Source organism: Stegostoma tigrinum, chromosome 4 (assembly GCF_030684315.1).
Source record: "Stegostoma tigrinum isolate sSteTig4 chromosome 4, sSteTig4.hap1, whole genome shotgun sequence".
Lineage (NCBI taxonomy): Eukaryota > Metazoa > Chordata > Chondrichthyes > Orectolobiformes > Stegostomatidae > Stegostoma > Stegostoma tigrinum.
Window position 1 is genome coordinate 94,861,690 of NC_081357.1, and position 12,682 is coordinate 94,874,371.

Genomic DNA, 12,682 nt, shown 5'->3' on the forward strand with positions numbered 1-12,682 from the left:
ATAACTTCCCACTCTTGCATTCAATTCCTCGCCAATAAAACGTAACATTGTTAGCTTTCCTGATTACTTGATGAACCTGCATCCTCCCCTCCCTTCTGCAAATTCATGCACTAGGATACTCAGTTCTCTCAGCATCTCAGAACTCTCAAATCTAGCACAATTTAAGTAATGTGCTTTTGATTCTTCATGCCAAAATGCACAATTTCCCACTTTCCCGTATCATACTGCATTCAGATCTTCATCCATTCTCACAAACTATTTACATCTTTTTGTTAGCTCCTTATACCCACCTCTAAACTCACTTGACTTCCTTAGGGTCAACAGCAAATTTAGTAATCGTACTTTGGTTCCTTCATCTAGTTTATATTGTGAAGTGAGTTGGAGCTCCAGCATAGACACTTGCGGCACACCACTTGTGATATCCTGAGAGGTCCATTTGTTCCTACTCTCTGCTTCCTGTTAGCTAGCCAATCTTCTATCCTGCCAACATGTTACCCCCAACACCATGAACTTTTATTTTCCACAATAACCTTTGATGTGCCACTTATCAAATGCCTTCTAAAAATCTGAGTACAATACACTCACTGGTTTTCCCTTTATCCACAGCAAATATACCACTTTCAGTGAACTCCAAAATATTACTAATACATGAATTCTCTTTGACAAAACCATGCTGGTTCCACATGATTAGCTTAAACTTAGTCAAGTGCCTTGTTTTATTATCTTCAATAATAGCTTTTAAGATGTCTTTTATTATTTATGTTGGGCTCACTCTCAATTCTGGAATTCAGCTCTTCTATATTTGAACACAAGCTGTAATGAGACAAGGAGCTGAGTTCCCCTACTGAAACCCTAAATGAGCATCAGGAACAGGCTGTTGGCAAGCAAGTGCTGCTTAATAGCCCTGTGACACCACCTTCCATCACCTTACAGATAGTCAAGAGTAGACTGATGGGTTAGTAACGAGTTGGGTTGAGTTTTTCTTGCTTTGTGTGTACAGGACATACGTGGGCAATTTTGCATAATCACCTGACACATGCCAATGTCGTAGCTATACTGGAGCGGCTTGGCTAGATATGGGCAAGTTATGGAGCACAAGTCTTCAGCACTACGGCCGGAATGTTGTCAGGGTCTTTTGCCTTTGCAGCATCCAGTATCTCCAGCCATTTCTTGGTATTGTGTGGCGTGAATCGAATTGGCCGAAAATAGGTATGTGGTGGACACCACTGGAGGAGGCGGTGATGGATAATCCCTGGCAATTCTGGCTAAAGAATGTTGCAAATGCTTCAGCCATGGCTTTTGCAATGAAGTGCTGAGCTCTCAGATTGTCGAGGATGTGGATATTTGTGCAGTATCCTTCTCCAGTGGATTGTTTAATTGTTAATCACTATTCATGACTGAATATGACAAGGCTGCAGAGTTCCAATCTCTTTAATCGGTTATGGAATCGTTTAGCTCTGATAACCATCTTACACCAATCCATGACACCAAGTAGTCTTGTTTTGTAACTTCATCAGGTTGACATCTCATTTTTAGGTATGCCTGGTGTTGTTCCCAGCATACACTTCTGCACCTTTCACTGAACGAGTGTTGATCCCCTGGGTTGATGCTGATGGTAAGAGTGGCAGGGATATGCCAGGTCAGGTGGGTTACACATTGTGGAGTATAGTTCTGCCGATGGCCCTCAGCACATTGTACATGCCCAGTTCTGAGTTGCTAGGGTTGTTCAAACTGTATCCCATTTAGCATGGTGACAGTGCCACATAACATGATGGATAGTATCCTCAATATGAAGATATTGAGACTTCAACTACAACAGAACTGTGCTGTGGTCACTCTTCCTGATACTGTCAGGCCAGATGTATCTGCAGCCAGCAGATTGGTGAGGAGGAGGTCAAGTACTTTTTTTTCCTCCTATTGTTAGTTCCCTCACACACTGCTACAGATCCAGTCTAGCAGCGATGTCCTTTAGGATGCAACTACCTCAGTCAATAAAAGTGCTGCTGAGCCATTCCTGGTAACGGGCACGGAAGACACTTGCCACCTTCTGCTTTATCGAAGTAGATGTGGAACAGTGCTGATTGCTCAGCCAGGAGGGGACACACGTGGCAAACAGCAGGAAGTTTCCTTGTCTGTATTTGACCTCATGTCATAAGAGTTCATGAGGTTTACAGTTAATGTTGAAGACTGTCACAGCAACTCCTCCCCTGTGGGGGAAGGTGATGGCCTAATGGTATTATCAATGCACTATTTAAACAGAGATCCAGATAATGTTCTGGGGACCTAGGTTCAAATTCTGCCATGGCAGATAGTGGAATTTGAATTCAATAAATATCTGGAATTAAAAGTCTAATGATGATCATGAATCCATTGTCAATTGTTGGGAAAAACCCACCTGGTCCAATAATATCCTTTAGGGAAGGAAGCTGCCACCCTTACCTGGTCTGGCCTACATGTGACTCCAGACCCACAGCAATATGGCTGACTCATAACTGCCCTCTGGGCTATTAGGGATGGACAATAAATGCCCTAGCCAGAGATGCCTTCTTGTGAAAGAAGAAAGGGGAAAAAAAACTCCCTCCCAACTACATACTGCAGTGTCTCAACCTCTGCTGGGTCCCCCCTGCCAGCGGAACAGCATATTCCTTGGGATGGCGATGCCATTGTCTGGGACACTGTGTGTAAGGCATGATTCCGCGACTATGGCTGTCAGGCCATTGTTTGATTAGTTTGCAAGACCGCTTTCCCACTTTCCCAATGTTGGCACTTGCCCCCACACGTTAACAGGTTAACTACTGCTGTTTCTGGTCAATGCCTGTTGGTGAGTCTGGTTTCAGTTCTTTTCTTTCGACTTTGTAGCAACTGATACAACTGAATGTCATTTCATGTTATTTACTTAACGTCATTTACCATTTCAGAGGGCTGTTAAAAGTCAGACTGGGTTAGAATGGCAGAGTTCTACCCCTACGGGAAATGGATAGGTTTTTTTATAGCAATTGAAAGTGACTTTAGGCTCACAATTAATTCCAAATTATTGTTTGAAATTTAAATTTCATCATCTGCTACGGTAGGATTCAAACCTGAGTCCTCTGAACATTACTTGGGTCTCCGGATTGCTGGTCTAGCATCAATACCAATACAAGGTTATCACCTCCCTAACCTTTAAAACAGATGACAATTCAGGGCAAAGAGAAAAACAGACTTTTGGATTGTTCTGGTAAAGTGCCCAAACAGACAAGAACCATAAAGTTCTAGACTTCTGAAATGTTAAAAACACCAATGGAAGGCTATCCATAGAGATAATAATGAAACTGCTGTGACCATGTCTGGTGCAACCAGTAGTTCTCTCCTTTTGGCCCTCACATCAACCGCACATGCCACACTGTAGCACTACTTTCATTTGTTGCCTTTTAAACAGACATTTTCAAAAGAATTAATTTACACAAAATACTCTACAATGATTTTCAAACTAGCTGCATAATAATTAAATTTCTTTAATTTTTTTTCTAAAAAGCATTACTTTTAATTTAATGTATGATAAAAATACACAGACTGCAGGGCATACACAACTCCAGCAACTTCAGCATTCTGAAGATGCCACTATCCAGAAATATAATTGATTCTTTTGACTGAAAACAGGCTTCCAAAACACACAATTGGTAAAATTAAACAATTTCAAATTTATCAGTACCATATATCCAACTACTTAGTCACTTATGTTCTCAAACACAGTCCCATAACACATGCCGTGCCCTTCTAAAATCTGACAAAATACATACACAATGACTGCCATAACCACCTAGCACACCACCTTGTCCTGCTTACTGACTGGTCAGCATGATAACTATCCTCAGCACACACCTAATACCATTAGGCCATCACTTCCGCAGCACCAACAAGCACGGTTGCAACTTGCCCGTTCCAGATTCTGACAAAACTCATAAGTGTGACGAGTGGTGTCCCGCAGGGTTCAGTGTTGGGGCTGCAGCTGTTCACCTTATATATTAATGATCTGGATGAAGGGACTGGGGGCATTCTGGCGAAGTTTGCTGATGATACAAAGATAGGTGGACAGGCAGGTAGTACTGAGGAGGTGGGGAAGCTGCAGAAAGATTTAGACAGTTTAGGAGAGTGGTCCAGGAAATGGCTGATGAAATTCAACGTGAGTAAATGTGAGGTTCTGCACTTGGAAAAAAGAATACAGGCATGGACTATTTTTTAAATGGTGAGAAAATTCATAAAGCAGAAGTACAAAAGGGATCTGGGAGTATTGGTCCAGGATTCTCTAAAGGTTAACTTGCAGGTAGATTAAGATAATTAAGAAAGCGAATGTAATGTTGTCGTTTATCTCAAGAGGGTTGGAATATAAAAGCAGTCATGTGCTTCTGAGACTCTATAAAGCTCTAGTTAGGCACTATTTAGAATACTGTGTCCAATTTTGAGCCCCACACCTCAGGAAGGACATACTAGCCCTGGAGCATGTCCAGCAGAGATTCACACGGATGATCCCTGGAATGGTAGGTTTAACGTATTGGGATCTTGGGATTGTATTCATTAGAGTTTAGAAGGTTGAGGGGAGATCTAATAGAAACTTACAAGATAGTGTATGGCTTAGAAGGGGTGAATGCTGGGAAGTTGTTTCCGTTAGGCAGGGAGGCTAGGACCCATGGGCACAGCCTTAAAATTAGGGGGGGGTAAATTTAAAACTGAAATGAGACGACATTTCTTCAGCCAGAGAGTGGTGGGCTTGTGGAATTCATTGCCACGGAGTGCAGTGGAGGCTGGGACATTAGATGCCTTCAAGGCAGAGATCGACAAATTCTTGATCTCAGAAGGAATCAAGGGCCATGGGGAGAATGCAGGGAAGTAGAGTTGAAATGCTCATCAGCCATGATTTAAATGGCGGAGTGGGCTTGATGGGCCGAATGGCCTTACTTCCACTCCTATGTCTTATGATCTTATGGTGTGATGAGCCCTGTCTCCTAACCAAGCATGGATGACAAAATGCTATCACTTGACAAACTGCGTGTGAGTACTTCCCCTCCCCTACATACACACGTAAAATTGTGCATGAATTCCCCGCCATGCATGCTGGCCCAAACAAATGAGTACACGTAGCAGCTATGGCCCTGACCTTCCACATGCAATGATGCCCATCTATCCCCACCCATTGTACAGCTTCCACTAGTCTGTGCAGTTACCTCTATACACAGTCCAGCTTCCATGACATCTTCCAACCCACCACTGCCTGTCGACTGCGACATAGTGCCACTCTGCTATCCACATCATATCTGACCCTCCTGCTTGTCATGTCCCCAAGACTCACTGAATGTCTGGCACTTGCCTGTAATGTTGTCCTTGAAAGCCTCTTCAATGCTCGATGACCCATTCTGTCTTCTACAATGCCACACCTCTTTGAAATTCCCATGCGTTCTCTTTCCCCCATCCCCCAGTGACATTTCCCACCAATCCTACCACCCATCATCCTATTTGATGTAGCCCCGTGATCTCTCTTTCCCAATATTCCTTGAGAACACCATCCCTACTACTTCCCAGCAACTTTGCTCTGAACCCCATGCTGACGTACCTCCCAGGTTTCAAGGACATGCAAGAACACTGGATTTATCCCCCAAAATGCTACCTCCATGTTTACCCATCATTGCCCCCTCCAAACCCGCCCTCATCAATATATTCTCCAACTCTGCATCACTCCTGTAATCCATTCAGCCTCACAGCCCCATAACACCTCCCTCGTCAATGTATTCTGTAGTACCCACCAACACTTTGGGGCAACCAGGAGAAATGTGAGGACATGTACCACTGCCCTGTATCTCTACTCAATCTGCTTCCATTGACATATTCCTTCTGACCCGGAATCCTCCCCTAATCCCACCCCCATTGACATATTTCTCCCAACCCAGAATTCCCCAATTCCATCCATCCCCTTCCCCCGATTATCCCTGCTGGTGATGTCCTTCCAATGCCGCTCCCTCGCCCTGTCAAGGTTCCCACCATCCCCCTGCAAAATGCATTCCTTCATTTATTCCTTCTTATTCTTTTTAACCGTTCTAAGATAATATTCCTTCCACTTCAGTGAGACAAACTAAAGTTATCCCAAGTCACAGGAAAATCACGCCATTTTTTCCTTGCACAATAATAAATGCAAAACACAAAAAACAGAACTTATTTCCAAGATAGCTCAACTAGTGACCAACTCACTACTACTTTTAGAGAGGAAACAACATATTCTGCAATTCACCCTGAGTCAATGACACGTTGAGATGATCCTTAATTATTCAAGATGATCCAGTATATGTTGCAGGAAGTGTAAAATGGTGATGAAGCGGACGATATTTATCTTAAAAAGATGGTCATAAACATGTCTACTTTTGTTTACGCAGATTCACTTTGGTAAATATTTGCGTATTTGTCCTTTATCAAGAAGCATCAAGAAAACCTCTTGAACTGATGAAGGCTATCTTTAATGCATTCCTCTTGCGTGCAATAATTTTTGATCTTAAACAAAATTTGAAGACAAGTAAGATCAATTGTCTCTGTCGTAACAAAGTGTTGTGAAATCTTACCCCATTCTGTTCCACTGCCTGCACTTCTCAACTCTCCTGCACCTTCATCTTCTGATGTTCCCAAAAAATCAAACTCCCGTAGTGCTTCCTCAGTATCCATATCCTCCACTGGATCAGAAGACACTCCTTTGTTAACAAACTGGTTAAAAGATGACAATTTGAGCAATGAACAAGAATGGACATTACACTGTTTAATAAAAAGAGCAACTAAGGTAAACCAAGCAAATAAGTATATCTGTCACAGGCTTCCACAACCATTATAAAATCTACATAGTGGAAATAGCTAACAAACATTACCATTGTCAGACATATATTTTATCATTAGATCAAATTTTATGTCAACATTCACATGCCTTGCAGTCACCATCTTGAGCAGTATATTTTGGTAAGAAAAGCCTGTTCACAAGTTATATTTCAAAGGACCACGTTTCTTGATAGGTAGTGTATAATATAGTGCACAACTGAGTTAGCTCCTTTTCACCCTCTGACCTCACCTAAGGTGCAGTAATCCTTAAACCACCAACCCTAAAACCACCACCAGTTGTCTCTCTCTGACAGGATAGCCTATGGTCTAGTCAGACTATGGTGACTATACCTTTTTGTATTACAACTGAAATTGGTGTGGAGGGGTATGAAATCACCATGTTCAATGATGTTGTACTAACCTGAAGCTCATTAACAACCAGAGCTCCTCTAGCTTTCTGTTTCCTCCACTGTAATTCTTAATATTCACCATTGGACAATGCAGCTCTAAAAAGTACTTGCTGGAGAACAACCAACATTTTGGCAAAGGGGAAGAATCCAGACAGTGTCACTTTTTTGATATTACAATGAAGGTTCACCAGGATGGTCCAGGATGGCAGGCTGTCCTATGAACAGATTGGGAAACTGGGCCTGTATTCTCTCGAGTTTTGAAGAATGAGAGGTGATCTCAATGAAACCTACAAAGTACTTAAAAAGTTAGACAGGGTAAATGTAGGTAAGATGTTTAACCTGATTGGGGAGTCTAAAAAAAGGAGGCAATATTTGTAAGCAAGGGGGATGCCACTTAGTTCCAAGTTAAGGAGAAATGATTTTAGAATCTTGGGAATACTCTTCAACAGAGGGCTGTGGGTACTTAGTCTCAATGTTTAAGGCAGAGATAGATTTCTCATTACCAGGGTGTAATCAGAGTTACGGGGACATGGTGAGTAAATGGCACTGAACTGTTTGATCATATTGAGCAGTTAGACAGGCAGAATGACATTGTCCAGTTGCTATCTCTTTTTACTCCCCCGCTGGTAACGCAGATCAGAAAGAAAAGTTTTTGCTTTGATCCTTCCTTATGATGGAATCTACTGACTGACTATGGTACGATTATGCCAATCAGCTGTCACTTACGAGTACATTCAATTGTACTTCTAGACTGGCACTGCAGATCACCACGTAGCATCTGAGAAGACAGGTCTAATATCTGTATGAAACTTTGCGGTGATGCCCCTTTGACAAAATATTCTCTCAAAAGATTATGTTGAGTAGTAGAGAAAGGTCAAAGCAGGTTAGGAAGGAGTTTTGGCATTACCAACAGATTTCTTGCAATTTGCATGTTTTGCTGAAGCTTAAAATAGGTCACAAGTCACTCATACACCTCACGATAAACAGAGCAGCTAGACAAAATAGCAATTTCTCCCTCCAAATGACTAGAGTTTAAAATTTGGTCATCCCCTTTATATTGTTATACCATTTCCTTGATAATAATGTCCTTGCAGTAGAAGTCTTGCAAATATTCTCAGAGAAGGCGGTCATTTTGACATTAACAAGTCCTACAGCTTCTTTATTAGTTATTTATGAAAGACGAATCATGCGCCGTTTCACCACGTATCTCCCTTGTCATCTGATACCACTTCCACTTTCTGAACCATTTAGGGGGGTTGGGAGAATTTCTCCCAGCAGAATGACCGATTTAGTCGGCACTAGAAAGCCTCTAATTGACAGATTTTGAATGTGTACCTCACAAAATCAACTCAATGGGACTTTGGCTCACAACTGTGTTTGTCTGAACAGGCAGTTGATTAGCATCATCAAAAAAATGTTGCTAACAAACTGTTTTACAACCTGAGCTAACAAAGTGTGGAGTTGGATGAACACAGCAGGCCAAGCAGCATCTGAGGAGCACAAAAGCTGACGTTTCGGGCCTAGATCCTTCATCAGAAGAAAGCCTTTTTTTGTGCTCTTAAGATGCTGCTTGGCCTGCTGTGTTCATCCAGCTCCACACTTTGTTATCTTGGATTCTCCAGCATCTGCAGTTCCCATCATCTCTGTTTTACAACTTGACTTAATGCCTTTAGATTCACAATCTCCAAACTCGCTTTCTTTGTTCTCATAAACTGTTCTCATCTTCTCAGATCATAGCTTCAGCCTCTTCCTTTATAAACTTTAGCAGCCAGCGCCTCAAATACTTCCCTCCTCTGTCTGTGGTTTAGAAAACATAGAAACTAGAAGTAGGCCAACTGACCCTTCAAACCAGTTCCACCATTCAAAAATATCATGGCTGATGTTCTCAAATTGCCATATTCATGTTTTTTCCCCACACCTCGATTCTTTACACGGCCTCTTTCTGACCACAGCTTTCCGTGGTAGAGATTTTCACAGGTTCACCGTCCTTTGAGTGAAGAACTTTTCCTCAATCTCAGTCCAAATGGCACACCTAAATCTTGAACCCCAATTCTACATTCCTCGGTGGGGGTGCATCCTCTCTGCAACTGTCCAATTAGCCCTGTTTGAATTTTGCATGTTTCAATCACATCCCCTCTTGTCCTTCTAAACTCTGGTGACTACAGGCCCAGTTGAACCAATGTCTCTTCACAGGGCAGTCCTGCCCTGCCCAAAGTCAGTCTAATAAACCTCCACTGTACTCCCACTATGTCAGTATATTTTTAGCTGGGGAGACCAAACCTAAACATGATCCTCGAGGGATGGTCTCACCAAAGCCCTGTATAACTGGTGTAAGATATCCTACTTTTGAACTCAAATTATCTTGCAATGAAGTCTAATACACCACTTGCCTTCCTAACTGCCCGATGCATCTAACCGGTTACGAGGGATGGTGAATACCTGACAGTAGGTAGAGTTGGGAGAGGGGATGGCATCAGAGGGAAGGGGAGGGGAGGAAGATTCCAGAGGGTCAGGGGCATCTGAGTTGTTGCATCTTGTGGGCCTTGATGCCTGAAGGAAAAGATAAAGTTTCTGGTTAGCCTGGTAAATGAGCTATAAGTTGAAGTGAAAATGTGGAGTGGTGCAGAAGTGAGCCAGCATGATGTGATGCTGTAGGAGAGAAAGGTTGAGAGTGAGTTTGTGATGCCTCATGGCACGGAGTGTGGATTTCAGCTTGCGGCTCCTTCATCAGGCAAAGCGGAGGTTCGTGCACAGGCACAGAATTTATGTATCCTGCCTGGCAATTCTTGTGCAATGACCATTCGTCTGTTATCATAGCATCTGCATGGTCTCGCTGATATACCATACCTCGGAATATCCTTTCCTGCAGCATATGAGATAGACAACATTGGCTGAGTCACCAGAGTGCCTTGTGTACATGGTGGGTGGTGTTCCCATGTGCAATGGTAGCACCTGACATGTCTTGCAGAGGGTGCCTTGGCAGGGTTGGTGTGGTGCTGCGGTTGCTATTCTCCGGATGGTTGGGTAGTTCGCTACAAACGATGGTCTGTAAAAGATTTGGTAGTTGCTTGAAGGCAAGAAGTGGGGGCATAGTGATGATCTTGGCGAGATATTTGTCATCATCGAAGACATGTTGAAGGCTGCGAGATCATGCTGAAGTTTGTCTGTTCTAGATCAGTGTTGGACAACGAGGGTACTCTGTTGGTCATGTTCCCCGGTTGGGGAACAACTTCAGTGGTTAAGGAACAAAAGCAGAAGTTGCTGGAAAAGCTCAGCAAGTCTGACAGCATCTGCTTCAGAACTTCAGAGGAAGGGTCACCGAACCTGAAACGTTAACTCTTGAGTTTTTCTTCACAGATGCTGTCAGACCTGCTGAGCCTCTCCAAAAACTTCTGTTTTTTGTTCCTGATTTACAGCATCCTCAGTTCTTTCTGTTTTTATTCAGTAGTTAAGGACATTCAGCCTCTGATCTTCGGACAAGTATCCTCCAAGGCGGCCTTCAAGACAACACAGAATCACAGAGCAGAAACTGATAGCCAATTTTCGTACCCATGAAGATGGCTTCAAACATGATCTTGGGTTCATGTTGCGCTACATGTTACCCCACGGAACTGTTCTGTATTTGTGAAGTCTTCCTTACTGTTCCATTTTGACACCGTCACCTTGATAACTCATTATGATCTCTCTACCTCAATTAGTTTGTACAGCTTTGGATTACTTGTTACTTTGAATAGACCTCATCATGCTAACTTATACCTATCAAGTTATTCCAGCCATATGGTTTGTCTCTAGCACCATGTTATTTTTGATTTTTTTGTAATTATCTCGCTACCTAAAGTAATTGGATCATAGGTCATCCCTTCAATTACTATTCAGCTATTGACACTTTACTCATGCCATTTGACACTTTTGATCACTGGCAAAGACTTGTTATTCAGCCTGTTGACACTCCAGTCACACTATCTGTACTATCTTCTGACACTCAATTATGTAAAATTATCCTGCAATGATTGCCCTGCCTATAAATTCTGTCCCTGTGCACATTCCCTTCAATTCAGCTGATGACAGAGCAGCACTCTGAAAGCCTGTGGTTTCAAATAAACCTGGGCTATAACCTGGCACCGTGCGACTTTTGACTTTGTCCACCCTGGTCCAACACCAGCACCTGCACATCATATTTGGGTGTGTAAGCAGGGAAATTTTGAACTGAAATATCCAGAGTGAATTGTTTTATTTATTGTATTTGAGGCCGACTGTTGCAAGGCATTGGAAGTCAGTATTACACAGAGTTCGCACAATGGTGGTCTGTGGCAACTGCAGGTACTGATTCCCCAAGGCAGGCTCATTAAAGCATAAAATTACAGATTTAGAAGCAGTTAGATACACTGTGTACTGTACAAGTAATTTCTGAAGTGAAACACTGCAAGTTATGATCTACAATTAGAGGGGTAAAACAAGGGAAGTTGATCGTCTGCGAGAAGTGGACTCTGGTGAAGAATGTACAGGAGACTCCAGAAAGTCTTAGGTTATATGATGATGCTTAGGGTGTGTTGAGTCGCTGTCCTCATCTGTAACATAATTACTCAAGTATCCATCATCTGCATCAATGTCACTTTTCTACCTTATCTCCATGTCCCTTAACGCCATTAAAATATCAGTTTCTGTCTTGAACATGTTCAATGACTGAGCTTCTACTGACCTCTAAGATAGAAAATTTCAAAGATTTACCAACCTTGCAATGAAGAAATTCCTTCTCATCTCACTGTTAAATGGCCTACCTTCCAGACATTACATTCCCTAGTTTTAGGCTCATCAGCCTAAGGAAACATCTCACCTATGTCCTCCCCATTACAGCCTGTAAGAATTTTCTAAGTTTCAATGAAGTCACCTCTCATTCTTTGAAACTCTAGGAAATGCAGACCCAATTTTCTCAATCTCTCATCAGAAGATAATTCCACCGCACCAGGGAATGTTGAACTCCTTCAAAGGCAAGTATACTCCTCCTTTGAAAAGTGGGACAAAACCGTACCCAACATTTGTCTCACCAATTGCAGCATGACATCCTTATCCAGGCACTCAAATTCTTTTTCTAGAAAGGCCAAAATACCATTTGTTTTTCTAATTATTAGATATTACTAATCCAGAGATCCAAGATAATGTCCTAAGGAAGAAAAGCAGAAAATGCTTGAGAAACCCAGCAGGTCTGGCAGCAACTGTGCAGAAGAAATAAAGTTAACATTTAAGTGGGACAGACTCTTCTTCATAGGAAGACAGGAACAGGAGTGGGTCATTCAACCTGTTGAGCCTGAATTTAATTTAACTGACACTGATTGAATAATTTGATGCCTTTTACCCACACCATAACTCTGATAAATGTTTGATTAACAATGGTGCACAATCTCTACTTCAAATAAGAACAAGCATTTCGAAGAGAATTCAAAACC

General features: G+C 42.3%; 1 protein-coding gene across 2 annotated transcripts in view; it reads right to left on the reverse strand.

Moving 5' to 3' along the window:
* The window catches only part of strn (striatin, calmodulin binding protein), a 138,339-nt gene that overhangs the window by 46,202 nt on the left and 79,455 nt on the right, over positions 1-12,682 (reverse strand). For both annotated transcript variants that reach the window (XM_048530827.2, XM_059645545.1), the window contains one exon: positions 6,585-6,723. In XM_048530827.2, the coding sequence (XP_048386784.1) occupies positions 6,585-6,723 (139 nt within the window). The remainder of the gene's footprint in view (positions 1-6,584; positions 6,724-12,682) is intronic.